We start from the raw sequence: 22,432 nt of genomic DNA, 5'->3' as shown, positions 1-22,432 counted from the left end.
TTTAGAACTTTAGTACACAAACTTCTGGGATGTACCTATGAAATACAATATTCTAAAAACCATGTAATTTAGAAATATTGCTATCTGTACTTCTGATTTGAATCAAGAGCTCAAAAAATATTAATCAAGCCCCTGTGTGCCAGGCACATTCTGGATATGAACAACAGAAATACAGATGCTGCCCACAAGGGGCTCACACTTTAGTAGGGCAAAGAGGGTAGACAGCAACAACACACAAGGAACAGAGGCTATAACTTAGTGATGACTTATGCTGTCAGATGATGAAAGGTGTCCAGTGAAAGAGCAAAGTAAGCCAAAGAGAAGGGGAGGGTGGGGTGAGAGGCAGGGGGAACTGCCAATCCCTTCACAGAGTCAGGTGACATCCCTTCAGAGGCCCAGAGACATGAGAGTGAAGCCTGCCATCATCCGTGGGAGGAGGATCCTACTCAGAAGGCGAAGGCACCCAAACTGAGCCCAGCAACATCAACAGCAGGGGCTTCTCCACCACTGAAACTGCTCCTGAGCTGTCCATAGGTGTCCAGAAAGCTCACTCCCACAGCACTTTTTCATCTATGTGTGATGTTGTCACTGAAAACTATTGCAAGCTGCACTAATTCATATAACAAAGAACAGCTGTTTGCTCTTGTGGTGCTGGAGACTATACCCAAGGCCCTGTCATGCTAGGCAAGTGCTCTGCTACTAAGCTGGACCACAGTTCAGAATATTTGATTTTATTTATTCTACACACATATATTCAAGATTTCCCCCACTGCTTACTTACCATACTGCTTCTTAAAGTGATACTTAAAAGCTAGTGTATAATTTACTTACATAATCTGGTTAAATTTCAATGTCCTTTTTTACCATCAATTATGCCAAATGACTGTTCAAACATATCACACTAATATCCACTCAAGTAATAATGCATTTCCCCAAGGAGAGAATATGTAGGGAAGGACACAGCAGGACCCAGCTTCTCCCCCTATTCCCAGAGATATTTTTATATCTGGTATATAGAGTCCTACCTGACTGTGTTATATTTAAAATTTCAGCCCAACTAAAGATAATAAGTTGAAAGGGAACAAGAATGGGAAAAAATAACCACAAAGCATAATAATTAGCAAACAATTATAATCCAGAATATAAGGAATATCTACAAAAAATCAATACTTTCAAAACAAAAGAAAAATGGGCAGAGAAAGGGAAAGCAAATATAGTTAACGACAAAGAGAAAAAGATACTAAATGTAACTAGTAATCCAAGCACACAAATTAAAATATAAGCCACATCCAAGAAATAAGCAACCAATTTAAAACAAGTAAACAATTAGAAAACTAACCCTAATGTTAGCACTAATAGGAGCTCTCATACATTTCTTGTGGGCACATAAATTAAGAGAGTAAATTGGCAAAGATACAAAAATAAAGATACGCACACTGCTACGTATGTTTGCTGTAGTACCTGGGAGATCCTCCGCCAATCGCTCTGTTTCTGTGGGTGGGGCCTCTATACCATTCTTGAACCATGCCTCACACTCCCTACTCAACCCTGCTTGTCCCTCAGGGCCCATGTCCACTCCTCTAAGAAATCAACTTTAATTGGTCTGGATGATGCTGAATGATCCTTACTTACTCCAGTGGTCCCCAAAACTGTCGGGTAGACTCAAAGCTCTGACACAAACATCGGGATTCTTGAAGTTCATCAACTGATTCCAATGCACAGCCCTGTTTTGGAACAATGCCTTACACTGCTCAATGCCACTGACTTGAGCTGCTCACACATGACGTGACAACTTTAAATATGGCCTAGCAGTGATTTTCATGTGTGCTACAAAAATGTAAGCTCCTTAAGTGCAGGTTCAAAAGCCTCGTGTACACATACTGACACGCAGATGATTAACAGCTGTGTTCTCAATTGGGGGGCGGTTGAGGGGGGAATGCAACACCTCCCGGAGATGTTTTGGGTTATCAGGACTGGGAAAGGACTATTACTGGTATCTAACAAACGTAGGCCAGGGACAACACTCAACATCCCATACAACAAAAGACGGGACCCTCACCAGTAAAGAATTTGAGCCCAAAATGTCAATAGTGTTAAAGTTGAAAACTGATCAAGAGAAAAGCAATCACAGCAGAGTTGATGGAGAAATACATAAACTGGCACTTCAGAAAAAGATCATTAACAGTTTATAATAAAGAGAACATCTACGAATTCTACTTTCTCCTCCCTACCCTAGAAATTGTCGGGTGAAGTTAATAAGCATTCCTCTGGGAAAAGTGTACTGTGAGAAAACCCTGGGATAATTTTCCTCAGCCTCCCGAGAGGCTGCCTTGGCCCTCACACCCACATCCCAGCTCTAAACTACAAGTCACTGCTACGGTTTTGTTGAACAAAACAACAAATTAGCTTTAGTAGGAGCTCAGTAACACCTGTGGATTAAATAAACATGTTAGGTTCTGTTAAACTTTTAGGAATCAACTCGCTTTAATGAGCATTCTTGTCTGTGCCCTCTCCCGTTCCTCCATCCTGCCCTGTTAGTTCTAATTTCATTACTGCTTAAGAAGAGGCACTTCTTGGAAGTACCTACACTATAGCTAAGGCTGCCTTCTGTAATCCCTCTGACTAAGTAGGTCTTGGGGAGCCTAGAAAGCTCCCCGTGTCATTCCAACGTGCAGCCAGGGCAGGAACCTACTGTCCTTAACAGGTGTGTCATCCAAGGAGCATTTATATCATCCCAGTTTGGGTAGACTGATTTTTCTTTCACTTTCAGAAAATGCATGACTGTAGAAGAGGAAGGCTTGCAGCTAGCAAGGACTCTTCAGGCACAGAGAAAGGAGAAGCAGCATGTACCTAGTGCTCTCCTAAGTGTATGTCAAATACACAATGGAATCAGTGGGAAATAGGGTTTAAAACTCTGCTTTACAAACATCTTAGTAAGTGTATTTATGTTTCCTGTAATAAAAAACAAAATAATTTCAAATTCTGGAATACAAGATTCTAAGAACTAATGTTCAGCTTGAAATTAACTTTGTGGCACATTGGCCCACATTTATTTTTCCCAAATATTACATCTAAGGTTAAACAGCCTATATTAAAACACCAGGAATGACAAGACTCGTTTACCTCAATAACAGGGGTCTCGGCGATAGCAGTGAAAATGACTTTGCTCGCCAAAGCTTCTGCTTGTGCTATTGTCTCAGAATCTGCTGAAAATGGCCAAGAAGCAACACTGAACATACATCGGAAAATCCCAGGACTGGATGGTATGAAAAGTACTTTTATCTCCTCTGTGGCATGAGGTCTTATGATGACTTTATTCTTGAAAACTAGACAAGGACATGTTGAAAGATCCACCTTTAAAAAAAAAAAAAACCCACAGGATTTGTTAAGAAATGGCTTTGCATTGAAAATCAAGGAGAATATCCAAGTTTAAAATTCCTTTTCACAGTTAATTGAAAATCTAGACATTTATTATCTCTTCGAAAATACTCACATTTTACAACTTACTATCTGTCAACTCGCTCCCCAGTTTGAACTACTCTTACTGCATCAAGAATGGGTCTCCCTAGCCTATTTTAAAGCAAACACATTTATCTATACTCTCACTCTTCTTAAAAGAGGCACTAAAAGTGGAAGCACTTGGCCCTGGAAAGCTCTCTGGAACATGGCTTCTGCATCTGCACCATGTGGGGCAGGGAGTCAGGCTGATCTCTCAGGGCCTCAATAAGACCCCAGTACTGCAATTATGGCTCCCATTAGACAGTTCCTCCTCACTGTAGATGGGGATCTTCTTCCCACTCCCACATCCACAGACAGGACTACGCAGACTCCCAGATGCCCTTAATCAAATCTCACCTTCCACTCTCAAGCCTTCCTCCAATCACCTGCTTTTCATGACCAAGGATCTGAAAGCAGGGAGGAAAGGAAGTGGCAAGGTAGAGACACTTTTACTTTAGGAGGAAAAAGGGAGGAGCAAGTTTATCTGCCAACGCTGGCTAGCAAGCAGTACTGCAGACAAGACACGTCAGAAGGCAGCCATGGACAATATTCCCCCTTCCCTGCTCACTCTGTTCAAATGAGATCTACATCTGGAATTAAAGCAGCAGTCACTGACCATGTGGGAGACCCAGACCATGCAAGTTAATGTTAACGTGTTAAAACTGGGTTTTTTGGGGGCTGGGGCTAGGGCTCAGTGGTAGCGCTCTTGCCTTGCATGTGTGAGGCACTGGGTTCAATTCTTAGCACCATGTATAAATAAAATAAAGATCTATCAACAACTAAGGGAAAACATACTTTTTTAAAAAAACTGGGTTTTTTTCCAAGTATTTCAAAAGATCGTGTAGGAAAATGATCATATCAATTAGTCAAAAAGACTACCCTTAACTCAATAAAGACATAACCCCAAGGGTGACGTGTTTCTTTCTTTCCTTTTTTTTGGATATATGATAGCAACTTATAGCCAATCCTATCTCAAGAAACCAACAAGTAGAGACCAGAAACTCAAAACATTCAGTGATTTAACAGCACTAAAAGCAACGTGACATACTTTAATAAATAAACGATAAAACAATGATTAATAATAGCCAATGGAAAACGCAAAACACGTTCAGATGTCACTTCTTCCACTGTGAGTAAAACAACCAAAAGGGCACTGAAGAAGAATCCCATTCCAGTGCATGTGCGCAGGGTGGACGAATCCAGAGGGAAGTCAGTGGTTCCCCATGCATGGCTGTGAAGCCAGGAAGACGCAGAAAGCTTACCTTTTCACCATTAATGCTAACACTGAGAACCCCAATGCTGACTTGTAGCCAACGGCCAGTTGGATTGAGTACACTAAGGTAGGTCTGCGAAGCAATACTGACACAGCAAGCATGAGGAAACTTCAACTCCTCAGGCACTCTGACGCTATCTGCATGAGAAGACATCAAAACAAGCATTCAGATCAAACACCTTGTTAAAAGCAGGAGAGGTTAAATGGAATTTATAATATAAGACTGCCTACTTTACGAGTCCCAGGACAGTGCCCTGGGTGTGCAGGAGCCCTTGATGCTGCACAAACCTGAGTGGAGGCCTGCTAACAATTATTCCTCCTCTATCCAGACCAGGAGAAGAAAAAAAAAATTATAATTTTTCAAACTCACAACGTACAGCCAATTAACTCACTCATGTTATTATTAGTTGGAAATCTGTCCTTTTTCCTCTCCCAAATTATAAGCCACTGCCTGAATTAGAAAGAAACCACAGAGGCTCTAATCTTCAGAAGTGCCATCTTTCCCCCATCTTTTCCATCCTCACGCAAACACCTTGAAGGACAGAGAAGACAGTACTACGGTGGGCGGGTACAGTGCCCAGCCCTGTTGAGCAGACCACTGTCAGGGAGATACCTATCCCTGTGGGGAGAGCAGGAGTTCTGCCCACCACCATATCACCTCTCTGAACTCCTAAGGTATGTCAAGGACTCCTAACGTGGTCACTTCCTAGTTGAAAGAACAAAAATCCAAGCATAGAGCAGAAGAATGAGGAGAAAGTCAAGGAAGCTTTCCACCTGCATAAGCTTACTGTTCTAAGCCAACTTAAGGGACTTCTGTGTAGAAATATTATTCTGTTCTCCAAACAGAGAACAAAACTTGTAAGAAAGTATGGCCAGTATACCCTTGAAACACTGGTTTGACAATCCCATTTGACAAAAAGCAACCTTTAAATAGTAAAAGGAACAGTAGAAAAAAAGAGACAAGAAGCATCTCACCACATCCTGACATGGTTCCTGAATCCCAGGATTCCACTCCAGACTGCACAGTAAAAGATGGTACTGAGCTTAGCAGGTTCTGATGTAAGGTATTAGAACACCGGGTATAGAGAGAAGTGGGACCCATCAATCCAGGGGTGAGATCGGGTCCCAGGTAAATCCCCATAGCCATGGAGTTCTGAACGTGGTCTCCTGAGATAGCAGGGTAAGTAAAGCATCCTGAGAACCCACAGGCCGAGGCGCTGCCTGAATGGCACTGAGGCAAGGCAACGTTCCCTGCTGAAGACAGTGTACCCACATACTGCTGGTTCAAGGGAGCGGTGCTGAGAGAATGTGCCGTCCAGAGTGTGGGGTGCACTGCAGGTACATTCTGCACCTCCTCAGCAGAGCCGTGAGCCCTGAGTTGGGAGACGGGGCCTCGCAGGTTTCCAGAGGTGTTCTGATTAGGAATCTGGCCACTGAACTCACTGTTGGTGCTCGAGGTGTCTTTAGAAATGACTCTCTGACCTTCTTCCATGGACCTCAGGCAGGACACAGCAAGGTGAGATGAGGCTAGCCCCTCCACCTGATGGCTCAGACCTGGCTTGCTCAGGAGAGCCTCGCTGACTGGATCCAGGTCACTGCGGTTTGATGTCAAACGTTCTTCACTGGTTTCCAATGGCTCTCCTCTTTTGGAGGAAGGATCTTGACTTGATTCTCCACCCTCAGGTCTGCTACTCAGAGAAGTAGTTTCAGTCACATTTTTCAAATCAGACTGGCTCTGAATAAGAGATGATGAGGCTCTTCTTCCTCTACTCTGAAATGGAACCTTTTTTCTCAGCTTTTCCATAGCATGTTCCTCCAATGGTGCTAGGCTTGATTGAATAATTGTGGTGCTCAACTCACTGGTGATATCACTCTTGAGTGTAACAAAATAATTTTCAAAATTATCCACAGATAGATTGAATATAACAAATTCAAACCATACTGTTATAATCTCACACAAAATCAGAAAAGGATCTGACATTATCTCTCTGAAAATGAGCTGGTTTACACAAAGAAAAGTAGCCTGGAAGCTGTGAAATGTAGGTATGGAAACCTCCTCTGGACCAAAGCTTTAAAAACAAAGATATTGATAAAGAAAGATTATTTGTTGGTTATTAACAATAACAATAGATATTTGGGGGCCAAGTAGTAGGCGACAAGCACTGCCCTCACATAGTATTCCTCCTCAAGGGTGAAGAAACAGGTTTAGGAAGGTTTAGTCTGTCTGAGGAAGCAACAGAGGACAGGCTGTCTGACGCCATCACTCAGTTCTTAACCACTAGGCGAAGAACACAGAGTCAATATCTACCACCACCAAAAAGATAGTATTCAATGAAATGGATGTAATACTCCACCCTAACACTGCACCCTGTATTTCACAGATTGGTGGAGGAGGTCTACACCACAGGCCCACAATAATCAAATTCAGCTCCTTAAGAAACTCACTTCTGTCACACTCGCCACACACACACACTTCCTTAAGACAGGCTCATACTGTCTCTTACCTGAATGACTACAGTAGCTTCATGTCAAACCTCCCTGATTTTAATCTTGCTCTCCCCGACTCCCTCCACCACACTGCTATTGGAATGAGCTTTTAAGATAGGAAAACATATCCTGTTGGTGTCCACCTTAGAAGCCTTCACACTAAGTTATACATCCAAGCCTCTCTCCCTTGGGCCCACCTTCTTTTCTACCCTTCTCCTTTCCCATGTGTGAGATTCACTGCCACCCTTCTACACACAGCTCCCCATTCCCCATCTTCCTCCATCTGTTACCTGGCTTCCTCCGTCAACTGCAAGTAGCTCTGCAAAATCAGGCTTCACCAAACTCCCTCTCATAAACCTGCTGAACTACCCCCATCCTGTGGTGAGACTTTTGGCCACCTCTCTAGGAATCCCCACAGCATCTGGGTGCCCTATATACTTTGTTACAGCACACAATATAGCTCTTTGCACCAGACAGAGAGCTTCTGAGGGCAGACTCTGGAGCTCCCCATACGGACCTCTAGTGCCCACCAAGCATGAACTCATATGCACATACACATGCACACACTAATTCATTTTAAAGGTAAATCAGCAACGCAACAGTTAAAGAGGCCTGAACTCAGTCAGAGTCAAAGAGAAGGACACAAAGCCTTACTAAAGCAGCAGTCCAAGTGCCTCCCACCTTGCAATCCTCTGGGCCACTGCCAGCAGTTGTGGGAGGACAGGCGCTCTCCTGTTCAGAGACGTAAGTCAGCCTGCTCATATCAGTATGGGAACACACCAACTGAGACAACTCGCTCTCAGAAGAGGACTTTTGGTGACAAGCTGCAGAATCAAGAGACTCCAAAACACACCTGAAAAGGAAATGAATACCTCATGTTGGAATCATCTACGCTTTACTGCTGCCTGCCTATAAACTTGGAAGTAATTCAACCGTGGGTTCAACATTTACATTTAATTATCTAAAACTGTAAATTATTACAAACAAAAAAAATTATAAATTATACATTCCTACTGAATGACCTATCTGATAAGCTACTGTAAAATAAAAATGTGGCATTTTCATTACTAAATACCACATGCAGTCACATAACAACATTAGCTACTTATTTAAAAGAATGTATTGAGTACCTGATATAAAGCAATTAACAAAAGCATTAAAACTTCCTGCCCTCAAAGAGTAAAGCCAACTGGGCACAGTGGCACACATCTGTAACCCAGCAATTCAAGAAACTGAGGAGGAAGATCAAAGCCAGTCTCAGCAACTTAGCAAGATCCTGAGTAAACTAGCAAGACCATATCTCAAAATAAAAAAGGGCTGGGCTGGGCTGGGCTGGGGTTGTGGCTCAGTAGTTGTGTGCTCCTGGAAGGAAAGAAAGGAAGAAAGAGAGAGGAGTAGGAGGGAGGGAGAAGGGAGGGAGTGAGGGAGGGAGAAAGGAGGGAGGGAGAGACGGACTAAGGAACCAGAGGATGGCTGGGAGCACAGCTCAGTCAGTGGAAGAGCCCAGGCTGAGGCTGTGTGAGGAGGCCCTGGTTCCGATCCTCAGCAGCAAAAGGCAAAAGGAAACACAGTAAATCCTGTAGGCTTTCCTCAGAGGAGTTAGGAGAGCCAGGCATGACGGTAATGCCTGTCATCCCAGTGTATTGGAGACTGAGACAAAGGATCACACAAGTTCACAAGTTTAAGGCCAGCCTCATCAACTTAGTGAGAACCTGTCTCAAAATAAAAAGGACTGGGGATGTGGCTCAGAAGTTGGAACCAAAAAAAAAAAAAAAAACAAAAACGGAGAATTACGTAGATGAGGGCAAAGAAATGCCCTTATCAAGTAGTACAGCTGAGCAATTAAGTGACATGTTTCAAAAACCCCTCAACTCAGATGTTCTGCATCTCTGACTGCATCCTAAGGAAAAACTAAAGATAAAGACTCCACAAAGAAAAAGTCATCACATTGTTATTGATAACAAAATAGGCAATCTTAATTGTCACAGAGGAGGAAGCAGGTTAGGGAAATTATGGCAAAAACATACAATAAAACATTGCAACCATTAAAAAAAAAACATGCTAATATAACTGGGAGTTAATTCAGTGGTACGGCATTTGCTTGGCATGTGTGAGGTCCTTGGTTTGATCCCCAGGACTGAAAATAAAATGAAAACAAAAAACCCAATACCCGTGCTGTTCAATACTATCACTTGGCTCACAAAGATGTTCATGATACATTGAATTTTAAAAAAGGATTAGGAAACAAAAAAATTTGAGAATCCCACACACATTTACTATGTACAAATGCATTTAACAGATAGAAATATTACTTCTACTTCACTTTGTTTTTTATTATCCACCAGAACATCTAGCTAAGATGCAAAGAGAGAATAAGCTGACTGCACAGTCCCAGGCGGAAGAGCACAGAGAGGACTGGAAAGCTGTCAAGCCAACTCTGTAAACAGTTCCCATACCTCCAGACACTCTACCACTGAATTTCACTTGAGTCCTTGACCTGAGAAGATTTTATCCCCCACCATTTTTTATTTTTTCAATTTTGCACAATGTCAGAATACTCAGCTAGGCAAGGAACACACAGAGAAAACTGATATTTGAGTTTTAAACATTTTTTAAAAGCCCCACATTAAGATGGCATTTTCAAAACCCTTGTTAGTAAGTTTTTTTGTTGTTGTTTTTTGTACCAGGGATTGAACCCAGGGGAACTTAACCGCTGAGCCACATCCCCTTTTATGTTTTATTTTGAGACAGGATCTTGCTAAGTTCTTCAGGACCTCAATAAGTTGCTGAGGCTGGCTTTGAATTTGCAGTTCTCCTGTCTCAACCTGGGATTACAGGCAGGCACCACCATGCCTGGCACTGGTTATTTTGCTGTCTACCCTATTCCCTTTTCTCTGTCTTCACTGGAACCAATGGAGACAAAATATTATTAACCAAACTGCTTCAGGCCTACTTCAGCTACTGTATGACGTGCACCTACATGGGTGCACAAATCAGAGAGTGGATTCTAGGGTGACAGGAGGAGAAGCAGAACTGACTATAAAAGAGCCAAGGCTAGTTAAAGGGTGGCAGAATTTCTCCATATTTTTTAGGGGCAGGTGTTTACATAGGCATAATATGTGTCAAACCTCATTGACTGAAACTCCTAATAGTTGTGCATTTTATTGTATTTTAATTAAGCTTCAATTAAAAAATGTGACAAAAATGCATACTGGGAAATCATAAAATTGGGTCAGCAGTGGACCAAAATTTGACTGTGCACTTCCCTGTCCTTGGATAATTCAGATTGATCGACATGCAGACACTACCCAAAAGATATCAACTAGCACTTGCTTTAGTGAGTGTGGCAACAACAACAAAAAAAGATTTGCCAACAAAGCTGGCAACACGAGATCACTCTCCTGTGGTATTCCTCAGCAGCTATAGTTCAGAATATACTGTCTTATAAATTGACACTTTTCTAAGTCCCATGGTTCTACCCAACACTGAGAGATAAAGGGTGCTACTGCTTGGCCAATGTACCCATGTGGAGTTAGCTGACCAATTTCAGAGTCACTTCAGAAAGGTAAAAGCATGTGACCACACTTCAAGTTCCTGAAAAGGTCAGTATTCCTCAAGTTATGTCACCTACATTAATGAGTAAGAAGATTTTCTTAAAAGTACAATTTGAAGGAGAAAATCATAATAACTTAAGTCATTACAGAGTATTTAGTTGTTTCTTTTGAGGCGGTGGACCAGGGATTGAACTCAAGGGCACCCAACCACTGAGCCACATCCCCAGCCCTATTTTATTTAGAGACAGGGTCTCACTGAGTTGCTTAGTGCCTCGCAGTTGCTGAGGCTGGCTTGAACTCTTCGTGTCTCAGCCTCCCAAGCCCCTGGGATTACAGGTATATGCTAGTGCACCCAGCAGAGTCTTAGTTTTTATTAAATTCCTTCTAAAAGTCCATATCAAAGAAATCAAGATGAAACTGCAAAGTACATAAGGGAAAAAAGACTGCAGAAAACACTGCCAGGAGTCTAGAGATCAGAAATGTGAAATGTAAACAATCAAAGAGAAATGAAAAAAGAGCCAGTGCTGACAGAAGTTTCAGTAACTTTGTGGGGACTGTAGACTGAATTCACACCTGTGATAAAATGACACTGACCCCTATCCACACTTGGCTCCTATGTCAAGATCCTGGTTGTGAAACTGCCCTATAATTATGTATGAGGTGACCACTGGGAAAAACTGGGTGACGGATTCTTTGATCTCTATATCATCTTTGCAACTTCCTGTGAATCTACAAATATTTCAAAATCAAAAAGTTTTTCAAAAATTGGGAGACTATAAATGCAGAAGTCAAATAAAATAGATTCTTCATATGCATCACCAGTGTTGGCATAAGCACAGCCATCTCCCTTTCCCCATCCCCACTTTATGAATACTGTTTTTATTCTCCTCTCCTTGTGAGATAAAGGCTTGCCAGTCTCTGTTCTCTCCTTGAAAGATAAAAGACTTGACCCAGCTATCCCACCCCTTGGTCTATACCCAAAGGACTTAAAAAGAGCATTTTACCATGATGCAGCCACATCAATGTTTATAGCAGCACAATTCACAATAGTCAAACTGTGGAATCAACCTAAATACCCTTCAATAGATGAATGGATAAAGAAACTGTGGTATACATACACAATGGAGTATTATTCAGCAATAAGAGACTAAAACATAGCATTTGCAGGTAAATGGATGGAATTGGAGAATATAATGCTAAGCGAAGTAAGCCAATCCCACAAAACCAAAGGCCAAATGTTCTGATAAGTGCATGCTAATCCATGGGGGGTGGGGGGAGGGGATGGGATCAGTGGAGGAACTTTGGATTGGCCAAAGGGGAGGGAGAGGAGGGGTGGGGGCATGGGACAGGAAAGATGGTGGAATGAAATGGACATCATTATTCCAGGTACATGTGTGATTGCACGAATGGTGAGACCCTACTTTGTGTACAACCAGAGAAGTGAAAAACTGCACCCCATTTGTGTACAATGAATCAAAGAGCACTCTGCTGTCATGTATAACTGATTAGAACAAAGAAACAAATTATTTTTTAAAAATCGTAGTTTAAGCCAGGCTGGTGGTACAGGTCTATAATCCCAGCAACTCAGGAGGTTGGGGCCAACCTCACCAACTTAGCAACACCAACTTGTCCCAAAACAAAAAATTTAAAAAGAAAAAAAAACAGGAGCTGCCCATTTCTGTTCCCAAGAAACAGAAACTTGCTTTCTGCAAAATCAGGTGATGCTTGCAATGCCAATCACAAGGGCTAAACCTGCCCCTAATGGGGCAGCCATGATTCTGGCCTGTAAAAGATAATGCTCAAGGGGGAGCTGCTGCTGCTCCCTCTCTCCTGCTATTTTCTGCACGACACAGCCTTGCCAGGTGCCTGACAATAAATCTGCTATGCCTGTCATTGGTGTGCCTATGATCAGTCCTGTGCCAGTCTTCTTTCAACCAGAGTTGGTAGGCACAGGAGGGAATGGAGCAGGACAATGCCCAAATCCTCAGTGAAAGGGTACACACTGTGTGTAATAGGGAAAAGCAGCAATGGCAGTCAACAAAGAGATGCAGGTTAATAAAATTACTAGACTTGAAAAACAAAGAATCTTTTGCCAACCCTTGCAAAAAGATCAAGTCAATTCCAAAGCAAAAAAAAATTAGACTAGTCCCAGATTTTCCTTCAACTTTCATAGAGACAGTACAGCAATCACTGTAATAAATCAGGGAAGATGGGCACAGTGGCTCATGCCTGTAATTCCAGCTACTCAGGAGGCTAAGACAGGAGGATCACAAGTTTGAGACCAGCCTGGACAACTCAGTGAGACCCTGCTTCAAAATAAAAAAGGGCTGGGGTGTAGCTTAGTGGTAAAGCGTTTGCCTAGCATATTCGAGGACCAGGTTCTATCCTCCATACTGGGCGGGGGGGGGGGGGGGGGGGGAACCACTACACTTAGGGGAAGAAAGTATAAAGCCAAAGATTTAAAACTTGCTAGCACGTCATAGATGATGAAATCTGTTGGGCTAGATGACTTCTAATGTCCTTTAGAGCACAAAATTAACTATTAAATAAGAAGTAGATGTGCATATGAAAGTGTTTCAAAATAAGGGTCCTACAAAGAGTCACTGAGGGGCTGGGGTTGTGGCTTAGCGGTAGAGCACTCGCCTAGTGTGTGGGAGGCCCTGGGTTCCATCCTCAGCACCACATAAAAATAAATAAATAAAAGCAGAGGCATAAAAAAAAGTCACTGAAACGTGGAACTAAGCTCTCCATTGCTATTTAATTCTAGCCAACCCATACCATATTTCAGATAAATATGAAAAACTTCATTGGCAACTTAGGAAATAATTATTAGATAAATTTGAAATCCAGTATTTTGAAATAAATAAAAACTATATTTAATATTTTGATTATTTCACTAGTTAGGCAAAAATTTCCATTTATTTTTTAGTTTCTTTCAACAGAGAAACTTTTATCTTATGTTTTCTTATTTTATCTTATGTTTTCTTTGGTGACTTATATCTTACAAAGTCACCAAAGAAAACATAAGATAAAATTTTGAGAAAAATGATTCATCTCAATGTCACTGAAATAGCAAAACACAGATACTAAGTATCCACCAGAAGTATTAAATAAACCATGAAAGACCCATTATGCAGTTTGAAACATAAATTACTTTTCTTTAAAATTCAGAAAATAATTGTAAATGAAAAAGCACAATACAAAAGCTTGAGCAGAAAGAAATTTACAAAATATTTACAATGGTTACCTTTGAGAGATGAACCTATAAATGGGAAATGTTTCTTCTTTATACCTTTTTCTAATATTCCTACACATAGCACATAGTTATTAAAGAAAAAAAGAAAGAAAGAATTTAAGTCAGCACCTACCTTGATAAACTTGTTCCAGAAATTTCACCAGGAGAAGAATGACTGAGTGGTGAAGTAGAGGGTCTGAAGCTCTCCTGGTCCTCTGAGCCTGATCCCCCATGCTCAGGAGAGGCGTTTTTCAAATCTATCAGAAAGGTACATTTCCCAATGAGAACAGAACAAGACTTTACTTCTATAAATGTGGTCAATTACACAGGCACTTACCAACATTTTTAGGTGAGACTCTGCAGTGCTGATCAAAAGTCACATGTCTGTCACTGCCGCTTGTTTCACTGACATACTCTTGCTGCCTCTGATTTTCTCTGCTAGCTTGTTTTTCTTCACATTCTTCTAAGAGGCACAGGGATGTCACTATGGGGTTCCTTAGTGATGAATAACTATTAGAAGTTGAAGTGGAAATGGAAGCAGCCTTCTCCTTGCTACCAATGTCTGGTAATCTGTGGTCAGTGGAAAGTGTCTTCATACCAACTACCACACTCTCATTCTCTCTTGTATTTGTAAGAACTGAATTTGAAGAGTTTACTGCTTTAAATGATTCCTGACTCTCACCATTTTCAACACAAAAAACAGCTTCTGTATTTTCTTTTGGCTCTGTAACAGTTGTATTAGTAGCTCCAGAGTCAACTGTGTGGATGTCTTGAATAGTCTGTTCTTTTGGCAAAGATAAATCCCAAATATCAGACATGCCAGTTCTTGAAACAGTTTCCAACCCACCTTCATGTCTACTGATCTCTGTTTTTATAAGATATTTCTCCATATCAAATGCACTGGATCCATTACTTTTTTCAGAATCATTAGGTACAAAATGAGACACCGTGGAAGAGTCCTCTTCATCGTCTTCTTGTAAAATTTTGTCCTTTGCTTTATTTGTAAGTGCCTTCAACATGGCAGCAAGCTGGGAAGGCTCCGTGCTAACTGAAGCATCTGCAATGGCTGAAGCAATGGTGCTTATTCTGAGTACAGAATCACCACTATCTTGGAGCTGGTCATTGCATACTGGGAGTTTATTTTTCCTGCCTGTGCCCTAGAAATGAGAAGTTACATCATGTAGATTGACCCGATTCCACAGACTTGTACATTCTAGTTTAATATTTATTTACAGCATCCCCCTTTACCCATGAGGTATGTTTCAAGACTGTCACTAGATGACTAAAACCAGTGGGCACTGAACCCTCTATATACTAAGAACTGTGTTTTGTCCTACATACACACACACAATAAAGTTTAACTTATAAAATAAGGCACAGCAGGAGATCACTATAGAAAGAGGGAGACATATATAATGTTATGTGAGAAATCTGATTTCCAGAGAATACAGTCTCAAAAATACAGTCTCGAGAAGTTTCAAGCAAATATAGACAAACCCACAATGAATAACAGGCAAATATGCTATCTTAGCAAGAAATGTTAAAACCTAACTAACTGAAAGAACAGCATAGTAATTTTAAGAATGCAAGCAACCTAAACATCCTAATTTAATAAATCTCTTCTACATGAAACAAAAAGAAGAGCCAACAGTCACTGTGACGGGCAGTCTCTTCAAGTGCATAAAAAATGAACAAATGCTGAATCATTCATCATGTCTTAACAAATTTTAAAGGACTAGAACCAAAATCCCTGATCAAAGTACAATACTGATTTAGGCCTAAAATCAGTATTTCAAAAATGGGAAAAATCTCCCAAATGCTTAGAAAATAAACTATAAACTTACAAAAAACTCAAGGGCCTAAGAAATTAGAAAACATTAAACAGAATGATAATGAAAATATAACACATCAGAAAATAAGTGACAAAAGGAAAAAAAATATATGAATCCAACCAAAGCTCTGCTTTCAGGGAAATTTGTATTCTTAGAGGCATATATTAGGAAAGTAAGACAGAAAAATTAGTGGGCTATACACTTATCTTAAGAAGTCAGAAAAACAATAAATTATATCCACAGAAAGCACAAGAAGACCAGAAAGTATGAAACAAAAACACAGAATAAAGAACAAATCAAATTGATAATTTAATAAAACTGAGAACTACCAGGTGAGACTGACCAAGAAAAAAGAGAAAGTGGCAAAAAATCAGTATCATAAATTAAAAAGAAGATGAAGTTTAAGAACCAAAGATAATAAAGGATCCCAAGAGAATATCATGGTTTCACACTGGTAAAGGGAACAATGCAATGGGAAGACACAGTGACAGTAAATATTTATGCCCCAACATTGGTGCACCTGATTATATAAAACAGATATTACATGAATTAAAAGACTCAAACAGATCCCATTACAATAATACTGGGAGATTTCAGCACACTTTTCTCACCAATAGATGGGTCTTCCAGACATAAATTCAGTATAGACCTTTTTTCTTTAATTTTTTTAAGCTATAGATGTACACAATACCTATGTTTTGTTTTTATTTATTTTTGTGAGGATTGGAACCCATTGGCATGTGCCAAGGAAGTGCTCTACCACTAAGCCACAACCCCAGCCCTCAGTATAGACTCTTTAGTCCTAAAATATATTGTAAATTAAATGGACTTAACAGACATCTATCGAATATTTCATCCAACAACAGTCTAACATACTTTGTTCTTAACTGTTCATGGAAACTTCTCCAAAACACACCATACTTTAGGCCATGAAACAACTCTCAGAAAACAGAAAAAAAAAAAAAAAAAAAAAGATAATTCTTTGCATCCTAACTGATCATAACAGAATGAAATTAGAAACAACACCAAAAAACCCTACAGAAACTACATAAACACAGGAAGATTAAACAATACACTCCTGAATGATAAGTGGGTGACGGAAGAAATCAAGGGAAAGATTTTAAAATTCTTAGAATCAAACAAGAGTGATACAACATACCAGAACATCTGGAAGAAAGGGGTTCTAGGAGGAGAGTTTGAGTATGAGTGCCTACATAAGAAAATCAGAGAGATCCCAAATAAACAACCTAAGGATACATCTCAAGGCTCTTGGAAAATAAAGAGTAAACCAATTTCAAAATAAGAAGGAAATAATTAAGATCAGAACCAAATCAATGAAATTGAAAATAAAAAAATACAAAGGATCAATGAAATGAAGAGTTGGTTCTTTGAAAAGATAAAAAATGCTGGATAAACCCTCAGCCAAACTAATAAAGAAAGAAGACCCAAATTAACAAAATTAGAGATGAAAAGGAGAAATCACCACAAACATCACAAAAATCCAGAGGATCTTTAAGGACTGTTTGAAAACTTAATATTCCATTCAATATTCATTCTATAGTTTTCATTGTAGAAATCTTTTATCTCCTTGATTAGATTTAAACTAATAATCCATTAAACCTAGAAAAAAATGGATACACAAGTGACCTGCCAAAATTGAATCCAGGACACAGAAAACCTAAACAGACCAATAACTAACAATGAGATGGAAGCATTAATAATAAAAAGCTTTCCAAAAAAGACCAAGCCAGAGCCAGATAGATTTTCAGTTGAATTCTACCAGATCTTTAAAGAAAAACTAATGCCAATGTTTCTCAAATTATACCACAAAATATGGATAGGACACTTCCAAATTCATTCTCAGAAACGAGTATCAACCTTTTTAAAAAAAAAAAGAAAAAAAAGAATAAGGACACATCAAGAAAAGTACTGACCAATATCCCTGATGACCTCAGGTGCAAATATCCTTAATAAAATATTAGCAATTACATTCAAATACATAATAAGACTGTACATCATTACCAAGTTGTTTTCATTCCAGGGATGCAAGGATACAAAAAAGCTCCACCAGAAGACTTGGAAGTTATAAACAAATTCAACAAAGTACTAGGTTACAAAAGCAACATAAAATCAATAGCTTTCCTATACACCAATAATGAATATGTTGAGAAAGAAATCAAACAATCTCATTTACAAAAGCCTCAAAAAATAACAAAAGACTAGGAATAAATCTAATCAAGGAGATAAAAGATCTCTACAATGAAGAAGCCCAAAGAAGACAGACCTCTCCTGTTCATATAGTTAGAATCAGTATTGTTAAAATGGCTCTATTCCCAAAAGCAAGATAGACATACAACAAACAGATTCAATATACAGATTCAATGCAATTCAAATCAAAATATCAATGATATTTTTCATGGAACTAGATAAAATACTCCTAAAATTAATTTGGAAAAATAAAAGACCAAGAATAGCAAAAGCTATAACTGTGTATATCTCTCATAATAAAGAAATGCAAATCAAAACAACTCTAAGATTTAATCTCATGCCAGTCATCAAGAATACAAACAACAATAAGTGTTGACAAAGATGTAGCAGGAAGGCACACTCATACATTGATGGTGGGACTGCAAATTGGTGCAACCACTCTGGAAAGCAGTATGAAGATTCCTTTAAAAACTTGGAATGGAACCACCATTTGACACAGCTGTCTCATTCCTGGGTCTATACCCTAAGGACTTAAAATCAGCATACTATAGTAACACAGCCACATGAATGCTTATAGCAGCTCAATTCACAATAGCTACACTGTGGAATCAACCTAGGTGCCTTTCAATAGATGAATGGATAAAGAAACTTTGGTATAAATACACAACGGAATATTACTCAGCAATAAAAGAGAATAAAATCATGGCATTTATAAGTAAATGGATGGAGCTGGAGAATATCATACTAAGAGAAGTAAGCCAATCCCACAAAATCAAAGGCTGAATGTTCCTTCTGATAAGTGGATGCTGATCCATGATGTGGGGAGGTGGGGAGAAATGGAGGAACTTTGGGCAAAGGGGAGGATGGGCAAAGGTTATAGGGGCAGAAAAAGATGGCGGAATGAGGTGGACATCATTACCCTAGGTACATGTGTGACTGCACATATGATGTGACGCAACATCATGTGCAACCAGAGAAGTAAAAAGTTGTGCTGTGATTGTGCACAATGAATCAAAATGCATTCTGCTGCCATATATACCTAATTAAAATAAATCAATTTTTTTAAAAAAAGAAGAAATACAAATGGCCAATAAATTTATTTTAAAAATGTTCAATATCATCAACAATTAGGGAAATGCAAATCAAAACTGCACCCCGATTTCCTCTCACTCCAGTTAGAATGGCACCCATCAAGAATATAAACAATAAAAAATGCTGGAGAGAATCTGAAGAAAAAGGAACACTTTTACACTGTTGGTAGGATTGTAAATTAGTACAATCACTATGGAAATCACTATGGAGACTCCTCAAAAGACTAGGCATGGAACTTCCATATGACCTGCTACATTATTCTTCCTGAAGAATTAAAGTCAGCCACCTAGTGTGAGTGATACATGTGACCCATGTGTATAGCTGCAAATTCATAGCAAACTATGGAATCAATCTAGGTATTCATCAATGGATGAATTGATTTTAAAAAATGTGGTATATATACATAATGGAGTTTCACTGAGCCATAAAGAAGAATAAAATTATGTCATTTGTAGGAAAATGAATGGAACCTGGGAACATTATGTTAAGCACAATAAGCCAAACTCAGAAAGTCAAGGGTCATATTTTCTCTCATATGTGTAAGCAAGAGAGGAAAAAGAACTAGAAAGGTGGGCAGGATGAATCTCATGAAAATTGAAGGCAGATCAGCAGAGTACATGAAAGGGAGAGGGAGAAGGAAAGTGCAAGGGGAAAAATTGGGGAGTGACACTGGCCCAATTATACCGGTACATGTATGAATATGTAACAATTCCACCATTATATATGACTATTGCACAAATTAAATGGGGAGGGAAGTCAAAAGATAAATTTGCTGGATATAAGGTGAGAATATTAAAAAAAAAAAAAAGAAACTATACTTTGAATAGTCACAATGAACAGAAAATGAAGCTAAGTAAAACACTAAAATGTTTCAACAATTCAGAGAGAGGTCTAACAAGAGACATAAAAAATCTGCATGAAGAATTATAAAATACACAGAGATTAAAACAAATAAACTGAAGACTTTAATTTTCATAGAGTTCAAGTATCAGTATTATAAAGATGTCAATTTTAATGTTCTATAGATTAAATGTATTCCCAACAAAAGTCCAACAGGGTTCCTGGTGGATTAGTTCATTGGTGTGTGGAAGCTGACAATCTGATATTAAAATTAGGTATGAAATATAAAGGATTTACTCTATGGATACCAAAGTTCATTATAAAGCAAAAATATTTACCAAAGTCCTCATGACACTAGGTTGACAAAGAGACCAAAAAAACAACAGAGAACGTAGACAAAGATCCACACCACCACGGATATCTGATTTATAACAAAACAAGAAAGCAATGATCTAATCAATAAAGATAACATTAAACAAGTGAAAAAGCAAGTCAAGAATTGGGAGAAGATATGTGAAACACTCATAATGGGCAAACGGATCCTATCCAGAATATGTAAAGAATTCCCACATCAACGGGAAAAACATTCCGCTAGAAAAATGTTCAAGAGACTTGAACAGGCACTTCACCAAAAAAATTTAAAAAGCCCGTTTGAAAACAAAAGGCCAGTAAATGTATAATACTCGACTCCATCAGCAATCAGAGAACCACACACCTACAAAATGCTGTGAGGATGTGTGGTAATAGGAATCAAACACTACTGGAAGGAATCTACACTGGTACAACCATTCCAGAAAAAAAAATGAAGGAATACAAACCCTACAAGCTATGAGTTCCACTCGGTGAACACCTCACAAGTGCGCACACTGCCAACAAAACACAGGCACGAGGTTGTTCAGAGAGCATCATCTTATAATTGCCCAACACCAAAAACATAATGAAAGTATATCGACCATAGAATGGATATATAAGCTGCAAATATTCATACAACAGAATATATAGGCTTGTTATAAGCATAAGATGAAGTGAAAACAGTCAAAGAAAAGGAATAAATGCTACGTGGTTTCTTTTATATAAAGTTCAAAAGCAGACAAAATTAATACAGTGCTAGAGACATCAGGGGACTAATGAAGGGCAGAGTGTTTAGGAGGGGGCAAAATGTTTTCTGGGCTATTGGCAATGATCTCTTTTCTTTTTTTACTCTATTATTATTTTAAGTTATGAAGAAAAGAAGTTTATTTTGGCTCCTGGTTCTGATGCACAAGGTTGGGGGCTGCACCTGGCAATGGCCTTCTTGCTAGTCTAGTCCTGAGGTGGCACCAGACATCAACTGGCAAGATACAGGGAGTGTGTCTATAAGTGTCTCTCAGTGTTCTCTTCCTTGCCCTGGGGCATGCACACGTTGTGACCATTAATTCATCAACTGTAGATTTGTTTTATAAAGTCTTTCACATGTATATTAAAAATTGATGGAAAAAAATTAAAGACATTTGTAATAAAACTGAATCCAAGAAAATAAAAACACATGTGAAGCCGCATATATTCTTCTCAGGTGATCTGATCGCAGACCCGTGATAAGATAATCTTAGCTTTCCTTCAGGAAAGGTGTGAGCTACTACCTCTGTTTTGTCTTTGTTGGCGGTTAAAGTCACATCACTTTCATCCACTAGAGAGGTGCCCTCCAGGGCTTCAACCCGAAGTGTAATTGATCCTTCACTTGGCTGTGTCTCAGACTGTTCATCTAAATATCCTGCAGAAAACAAAGGATTACTTGAATTATAAGATGCACTCCCTCACAGAAACAGTCTGGAATTGGACTAGTCAAAATGATTAATTGCCAAGGAATAATCTTCATACCTCAAACATGAGTTCTCCTTACTAAGACAGCAACCATATAGCCACCTGGACAAAGAACAAACTTGGAAGAAGACTGGATTTCAAATACTCATTTAATTTCACTTAGGAAGAACTGGGTCTGTATGTAATGCTGGCTTCATACTATATGTCCAGTCAATATATTTTTAATCAATCAACAAAACGAAAACATTAATTTTTTTCAGCTTTTAACATTTCTCATTGATTCAAAATAGGTACTACTTAAGAGAAGTAGGAAATGAACCAACTACACACACAGGCCTTTTACCCCAACACTCCTATTGGAATATAGGCTCTTTAAAGAAATGGAGCAGATTTCATACAACCTCATATGATATGTAGAAAAACATATTGTATTGGGGGAAAAGAATGGCTCAATAATTGTAAGTTAACCAAGAAAATTTTATTTAAAATATTTATCATAAATGCTTTTCAGAGATATTTGTCATATTTAGATTACCACAGTCTAAACTTCAAAACACCTTTAACTAAAATTTATTGATATAATATCTTTTATTCATTAACTTGGTAATTTAAT

At 39.1% G+C, this 22,432-nt stretch overlaps 1 protein-coding gene across 3 annotated transcripts in view; it reads right to left on the bottom strand.

Moving 5' to 3' along the window:
- Cep192 (centrosomal protein 192) overlaps window positions 1-22,432 on the bottom strand; it is a 103,047-nt gene that overhangs the window by 40,935 nt on the left and 39,680 nt on the right. For 2 of the 3 annotated variants that reach the window (XM_046462706.1, XM_046462707.1), the window contains exons 16-22: window positions 21,639-21,769; window positions 14,385-15,204; window positions 14,181-14,304; window positions 7,913-8,111; window positions 5,747-6,644; window positions 4,761-4,909; window positions 3,124-3,354 (exon numbers count right to left, since the gene is read on the bottom strand). In XM_046462706.1, coding sequence (XP_046318662.1) covers window positions 3,124-3,354; window positions 4,761-4,909; window positions 5,747-6,644; window positions 7,913-8,111; window positions 14,181-14,304; window positions 14,385-15,204; window positions 21,639-21,769 — 2,552 coding nt within the window. The remainder of the gene's footprint in view (window positions 1-3,123; window positions 3,355-4,760; window positions 4,910-5,746; window positions 6,645-7,912; window positions 8,112-14,180; window positions 14,305-14,384; window positions 15,205-21,638; window positions 21,770-22,432) is intronic. The other variant, XM_046462708.1, reaches the window with a different exon arrangement.

Source organism: Marmota monax, unplaced genomic scaffold (assembly GCF_021218885.2).
Source record: "Marmota monax isolate L192 unplaced genomic scaffold, Marmota_monax_Labrador192_F-V1.1 WCK01_AAM20220418_F8-fsc00180, whole genome shotgun sequence".
Taxonomy (NCBI): domain Eukaryota; kingdom Metazoa; phylum Chordata; class Mammalia; order Rodentia; family Sciuridae; genus Marmota; species Marmota monax.
Note: the sequence above shows the minus strand (reverse complement) of the source record. Positions and strands in the feature narration are given on the sequence as shown.